The sequence below is a fragment of the Pavona decussata genome, unplaced genomic scaffold (assembly GCF_977016875.1).
Source record: "Pavona decussata unplaced genomic scaffold, jaPavDecu1.1 SCAFFOLD_835, whole genome shotgun sequence".
NCBI lineage: Eukaryota > Metazoa > Cnidaria > Anthozoa > Scleractinia > Agariciidae > Pavona > Pavona decussata.
The window spans coordinates 42371-50000 of NW_028145924.1; the positions used below are offsets into that span (position 1 = coordinate 42371).

General features: G+C 39.8%; 1 protein-coding gene across 1 annotated transcript; it reads left to right on the forward strand.

Moving 5' to 3' along the window:
* The first annotated feature begins 3774 nt into the window (after positions 1-3774).
* On the forward strand, positions 3775-6589 carry LOC146448685 (caspase-8-like). The gene is made up of 2 exons (XM_085102399.1): positions 3775-4394; positions 6386-6589. Exons 1-2 carry the CDS (start codon positions 3786-3788, stop codon positions 6545-6547), a joined length of 771 nt encoding a protein of 256 aa, XP_084958525.1. The 5' UTR covers positions 3775-3785; the 3' UTR covers positions 6548-6589.
* Positions 6590-7630: the final 1041 nt, after the last annotated feature.

Here is a 7630-nt window from a genome sequence, read left to right on the forward strand (position 1 = left end):
GACGCTGAGTTTATTTATCATTGCCTACAGTTCAGCGTGATTGTGAACCAAGCAGAATTTCGGTGAAACCGGATTACAAAAAGGAGGAAAATGTCGAGGCTAGTTAAGGATGGTGCCTACTAATACCGAAATATTTTTTGCGCGGTTTATGACTATTCGGGAAAAGCAGATCTTATTAAGGCCTGTTGGAATCCAAAAAGAAAATTTGGGGTAATTATGCATTTTTTAGAGATAATTAAGCAACAATAATTCTAAAAAGCGCCAAAGTACAAAACAGCGTATGGAGTTTTGCCCAAATTGAAGATTAATTATCTCTGAACAAATGCATGGTTACCCCTAATTTTCTTTTCGGGTACTGTTCCAATAAAAAACATTCCCAAAAGTCTGTTTTAGCCGACATCACCGTTGAGAAACCCAACTTTCTCGGACCATCGCGAGATGCGCAGAACGTGCGCGTAGTAGCAAAAGCCGTAGGCACCGTCCTTAAGGACCTTGAGGTGTCTGAACATAGTTTGCGTGCGCACTTTACAGGTTAAGTTAACAATGGTAATTGAACTGATTTGAGTGCAGTTTGTGATTTCACATCGATCTCGCACTGCGCGCTCGTTCGATTTTGAAATCACGCGTATGATTTCAGACCAAACTTACACGGCACGAAGTTCAATTACCACTTGATTACACCCATTTTGAAATCACACAGTTAGCTTGTACAGGAAAGCCATGAAATTTGATTGGTTATTATTATTTCATTTTCATTTTTATGGGCTAGGAAAAGGATGCGATTAAGAGCAAAAAATAGTGCGATTCGCGAATAAATCGCACTGCTGAGAGTTAATCGTATTGCAAGGATCACGAGTGATTTCAAAATGGTGGTAATAAATGACGCGCACTAGCGTTGTGCTATGCAAATGCGGCGTCGATAAAGCGATCCCTCAATTTTATATCAAATGGATCGGCAAAGATGATTTTTGTTCTTGAAATAACTCGGGGGAGTGTTTACATGATACCGGCGCGACTTTCATTCCAGTACGAGTTCACTCCAGTTCCCTCTTGCGGCTCTGTATTCGTTTACATGATACCACCACAAAATCTCATACCGGAGCGAGTCATACCGGTGCGAGTTCACCCCGGTCACTGTCACTGGAGCGAGATTTTCATTCCGGCATGAAAACCCATTTTGTTGTCATGTAAACGCAGTACGACTGTTCATCCCGGCGTAAAATCACTCTCCCGGGAGTCTGGAACGGGTACCACGTACGTAGTTTTCGACGTCCAGTCCAGTGGAAATGTGGAAATGAACTGTTTTCTAAAGAACCGCTCGTTAGAATTTAGTGAAATTTGACAAAACAGTAGTTCTCTAAAAGCTTAACTCGTGGCAAAACTGCTGGAATTTTAATACTGGTGTGTCGGCCCAGGGTTCGGCCTCCTGGCATTTAAAGCAACTTTTCCCCTACGGAAAACATAAGTATTTGATATCCTCATTCAAACAAATTTAATGACTTAAACACTGCTCAACAGTGATTCTTTAGCAGACGCCTTTCTTCCAAAAAATCTTAGTCGCAATTCAAACGCAACGCGTTTTTGGGTATTGCTTACGATATGTGAACTTGTGGAGTAGTACATTTCACTGATGTGCAGTCCATGGACTTCCTGGATCAAGCTGCTCCAGTCTCAATTATTCTTATACACCTGCAAACCTTAAAACTGGGCCCAGTTGTTCGAAAGCGATTTATGATAATCCCCGATTAAAAGGTAACCCAGGTTTTTATCTCGTTCGTTTAGAAAAGTCAAAACTGAAAGGGGAAAATCTTTTGGAAAATACTTCTTGATTAGTAATTAACTCGAATCAAACTTCAGGTTAACCCAATATTTACTTACACGGGTTAGCCCTTCGATCAACTGGGCCCTGATAATTACGGAGTGAGGTAAAAAGTATAAGACAAGATGGCAGGATAAAACATCAGCAACAATCGGAAACAAGATGCACTTCTCTATTGTCTTGATCTCAGCGACTCCACAACACGTCTTTGTGAGAAGATGCCTGCACAATGGAAACTCAGAGGTGAGAATCCTGAAAGTCCCAAAAACATGGATCAAAAAAAAGATACTGCCTACAAAATTGGACAAAGAATTTAATATTATGTATGAAAATAATTATAATCGTAATCTTTATCAATACGTTTTCGGTGGTTGTCTTAGCTGAGACACCTACTCCCAGTACCGGGTTGTTCAAAAGCCGATTAACACTAATCCCCGATTGAAAGTAAACCAAGGTTTTCATCTTGCTTGTTTAAAATGTTTTTAAATGCTAATTTTAAGCTAATGATAATGAAAAGTCTAAATTAAGACTGCCGGACAAAACTTTGTTGGAAAAAGGCTCATTGATTAGTACTTAAACTGAAATCAAACTTCATCTTAATCCAGGATTTGCTTAGTCGGGCTTTGAACAATTGGGCCCAGATCTCTTTCCTTTTCCTCTTTCCTTTTTAAACTCTCTTCTATTTTGTTTATAATAGTTGTCGCAATTATGCCGATGTAACGTACTGTTTATTTCGCTGTAGAGGAAGTCCCTGTTTTTGACTCTCTGTGAAATCCCAACTTGTGTTACCGTTCCTGTAGTACTAGAAAAAAAATGACGTGCATTTTTCTAATTTAAAGCTTTTTAGAATTAGGCCCGTTTAAACAGTTTCAACATTTGACCAACATTCGTTCAACAAAAGTTGAAGGGATGTTGAACAAATGTTGGACAAATGTTGAACGAAGTGTTCAAACAGCTTCTACACCACTCAACATTTGCGAGAGCAAAGGAAATGTTGAATCGATGTTGAATGAAAGTTCAAACCAGTTTAAATTTGCTTCAACAAGCTTTCAACATTTTTTATACTTTCAACAATGTTGAACGAGCTTTTCAAACACCCCTGACATTTGGTTCAACAAACTGGTTGAACGCATGTTGAATCAAATGTTGAAACCGTTTAAACGGGTCTTTATTGTTGATTAATTATTTTAATATACAAAAAATGTGCGACATATTTTCCTAAATGCAAAGCAATGTATGGCGTTTTTGTTTTTCGAAATTAAAGCCTTATTGTCTCTGAAAAATGCATGGTTACCCCAGAATTTCTCTTTGGGTACCAAGGGCACTTGCTAAGTTCTACTTTCTCCGTATAGCCGGTTTTAAACCGCGCAAAAATATCCCTGTGTTAGTAGGCACAACCCATAGCAAACCCGAGAATATCGAGATGCGCAGAACGTATGCGCAGTAACAAAAGTAGGCACTGTCCTTAAAGGTTGTCACTGAAAATGATGTGGTTCCCTTTGCTAAGATCTGCTTTTTCATAAATTGTTAAAAAATAGTGTTGTTTTAGGAGGCACTGTACTTATATTAGGCGAGATTTATGATTTATTTTAATCCACAGATGCAACCCAGCTCAGCCCATTCTCGTCCCCAGAGCCCCAACGTTTTTTTTTTCAAATTGTTGAACGAGTGGCTCTGGGTCCTTCCAAAAATATCTTTTTTTTTCATTGGCTGTCGAAAACCTCATGCCCTATAAGGTGAAAAATGCTACGCTTCTGCGCATTTGTCTTTACTTCCTAATACGGAGGAGTAGACGTGGAATAATAATACTGAGCAAGCGCAATGGTAATTTATCACACTGAGCGTGCGCTACCGGATGTCGTGAAATTTACGACATCCGGTAACGGCTGTTACCAGGGCCTACAATCCAACCACTGACCAAAAGATCGTAGGCTCTGGGAACGAGGATGAGCTCAGCCGCTATGAAATGAACAAACGTCCCCATGGGTTCTGTGTCATTATAAACAACATACATTGCCAGGACAAGAACATAGCGGATCGTAAAGGAGCCGAAGAGGACGAAAAAAGGCTTAAAATTCTCTTCAGAGCTCTCAAGTTCGATGTAATTGTCAGGAGGGATTTGAACAAACACGAGATCGAGAGGGCGGCCGAAACGTTCGGGGGCAAAAACCACCGCGATTTTGACGCGTTCCTGCTCATTCTGATGTCACACGATGGAGATCGAGATCACATTCTTGGCGTTGATGGAAGAGAGACAACCGTGAAAAATCTGATGGTTGAGTTCCAAGCGAACAAATGCCCGTCACTGAAAGGAAAACCCAAAGTGTTTATCATCCAGACTTGCAGAGGCCTCATTAAAAACACCACTGAAACATTCCTATCTTCAATTGAAAGTATCAACGCTGTGTCAGCTCAGATGGATAATTCACCTTTTGCACGTCCATTCTCTCCCGACTCCACCCTCCCAATTGCAAGAAGTGAGTTTCCTCCGGAAGCTGATTTCCTGTTGGCATTTGCGACTGTGCCAGGTTACGTAGCCTTCCGTTCTCCAGAGTCCGGCACTTTTTTCATACAGGTTTGTTTAAGGACGTTTTTGCTTTATGCGCAGCATATTAGCGAATTAGAAGGTTGAGCCAATATATTGAGTAGTATAAAAGGTCTTGGAAAGACCAAGAGGAATTTAGGTTCAGTTTAGAAACGGATTTTAAGCCTCGTACAACACCCTGGAGTAATGACTCTGGCCATAAAACAAACAAACAAACAAACAAACAAACAAAAAGGAACAACAATATAAGCTTATTAGAACACAAGACAAATACACATAAATTGTAAGAAGTGCAGGGAAAACGTATGCGAGGTAGTTACAACCAATTTTAAGTTCTTGATGATTGGTCAACAAACTGTCACGAGCGTTTTTAAATCATTCCGCAAATCTTACGGGACATGTTTTTTAGTTAAAGTAGATTTTACGCAGTTTAGGAAATTCCGCAGTCTTTTTTTTTTTAATCCTGAAGCAGTTCCTTTAGGTGTTTAATACCTGTAATTCTTTCGACTCTGAAATGAGCATTAACTTTTGAAAGTTCGAACAGTAATATTCTTAGAATTTCCTCCTTTTGAGTTGTTAAAATACTTTTGGCTGTGGGTCGTTTAAGACAACTATCCCTCGATAGCTTTTGAGTTCTGTCCGTAGCTTAATGAGTGAGGATGCTCTATTAAAATTATGTTCATGAGCAACGGTTTGGTTCACTTGATGTAAAAAAGATCTCGAAAGGTAGCAGGACACTTTTCGATCAGGCCGTGGTTATTCAAAGAGGGTAAGTCGCTTTCCAGCGAATAAAAGTCGTGGCACATTTTATCCGCTGGATATCGATTTATCCACTGGATAACGTTATCCAGTCCTTGAACAACCAGGCCCAAGGATAGAGCTAAATTTTCGTAAAACCATGAAAGGGTATTAGAACTATCTAATCCAAGGAAACTGCATTACCCTTCTTGACAAAGGTACAATATGTGGCCTGATTTTCTCTCTCTTCAGGTTACTAAAGGAGAGAGGAAGATTAATAAATTTAATTTTTGTCCAAAGAGCATCGAAGTGACGCATTAGAATTGTTACGGTGCGACGCGCCTTACCGCGGCCACCCAACAATCATTTTTTACAAGTTAGCCAAACAGGATGCGCGAATTTCATTAACGGTCACGCCTCCTTGCGAAGTCCAACAGGCAAGTGACGCAACAACGAATTATTGAAAAAATGTTTCAGTTGTATTTTATGGCTAACTTGTAAAAAACGTTTATTGGGTGACCACGGTAAGGCGCGTCGCACTGTAATAATTGAGCGGTAAAGACTACAGTGTTTAAAAGCAAACCCTCAGAGGGTCCTGGCAGGGAGTAATTTGTAGAAGTAGTTTTTGAAGATCAGACCAAACGAAAATATTTTTAGACGTAATTTTTTGTATTTTTTTTTGGTAAATAATAGGTTTATTTTAATTGACACGCCCTCTTGGAAACAGCTTTTGGTAGTGGGGCCAACGTTCCTTCATTCATTCGTTCGTTCATTTGTTTAGACACTTTCAGCTAATACGAACGAATATCCAGCAACTCCAGACAGTACTCGGAAGAAACAGCGCTTTTCGTGGTTAAATTATTTGCTGTGTTCCTGTTAAAAAAGGAAAAAAGAAAACACCTCGTAGAAGGCGTTTTTAACCATAAGCATTAGCGGTTCTTTCTTTAACCAATCAGCAGACGAGCAAACAGCGACTTGACTTGGTGTTACCTTCTGCACCTGCCGCATACTTTTTCCTGAGATCTGATTGGTTCAATGCGCCATTTGCCTATTGCATACATTTGTGACGTTAATATAGTAAACACAATAAAATCTGGTAAACCACAGCGACAAACCGATGAGTGGTGCCGGATCTCTTGTAGACCTGGATCAGCAAATTATTTCAAATACAAAATACTGACGGCAGACTGATCCTAACGCAGGAGATTAATGTAGGACTCGTATCACACAGCGTCCAAACTCTACATTTTTAATTTTCCTATATCATTTTCATTTTAAATCAGGCTTTGGTTGAAGTCATCAGAGAACATCATCATCGTCATAATTTGCTTGACATTTTGACGGAAGTCACTAAGCGGGTGGATGAGAACCAGAACAGGTACCGTGGGTATCCTGTGCAAGTGCCAGCTCCTGTGCACACACTGATCAAGCATCTGTACTTATGAGTGGACTGCGAGGACTGAGAAACAATATTTTGTATGCATTGTATATATACCTGGATTTATGAAAACATAGCTCCAGAAATATTGCCTTATGTTAGCTTTCCTTGTAAGATTTTATTTACTTATTTTTATTTTATTTTCTTTTTGTTTTTGCTTTTTTGTTTTGATGCTAAGTCAATAAGTAGAAGTCATACATTTAGAGACATTTACAAGAAAAAAATAGTTTTCTTCTCTCCCCTCCCCCCCCTCCCTCCCTATATATTTGGCTAACCTAGCCCCACTCTCGCTCGATCGTCTTTTAACCGCACAACGATTTGGTTTTGATTTCGGCGCGCGCTCTGAGCTTAGAACTTAGTCATTTGACCTAGCGTTTTGTTTGGCCTCCTTAAGCAAAGTTTTCCTGAGGACATCATTAAGTCTAGTGAGGGAAGAAGTCTACGAGTGCAGCTCCCTTTTTAGTTCTCTTTTGAGTTAAACGGGTAACTTTCAGTTACTCGGGCGTGAAGTAAGGATGTATATTGTGTGCTTTGCTTGAGGAGGTGACAGTCTTTGGCCTTAGAAAGTAGGTCTTTGGGACGATTTCTAGTCGGTCAAGGTGAAATTATCGGGAATTCTTATTCCGGCCAAAGACTTTGTTTATTTTCTTGCTGAAAGCCGCTGTATGTCGTTCACCGTTCCAATTTTTTTGTCAACATCCGGGACTTCAAGTAATAAGGTCAACAGACGAGCACGAATTGGCAAGGATTTTCTCTTCAAAAAGGGTGAGTTTGAAAAGCTATTCGATTATTTTTCGCCTTTATAACTATAGCGTTGTTAGCCTAGTCATCGATTAGTCGAGAAGTGCGATTTTAAGTCGGATTTCCGGTCTCAATGTCATAAATAATTTCCAGATGTTCGCTCGGCGTGATTCGCATTGCGTCATTAACCTAGAATAAAAAAGGAAAATCAATTTAAAACGGGGACCTGCTCCGATTAAGCCGATTCTGTTGTAGAAAACTGGACTTGAGCGCTGAAAGACCGGGTTTTGGGTCAGATTAAAAATGCGTTGGCGCCGTTAATAATTGCCAAATGTCATACTTGTTTAGT

Bases quoted from the DNA above. Each gene is read 5' to 3' on its own strand.
- LOC146448685 (XM_085102399.1), top strand. From the start codon at position 3,786: ATGAACAAACGTCCCCATGGGTTCTGTGTCATTATAAACAACATACAT. The intron at 4,395-6,385 runs GTTTGTTTAAGG...ATTTTAAATCAG, and splicing joins CCGGCACTTTTTTCATACAG to GCTTTGGTTGAAGTCATCAG.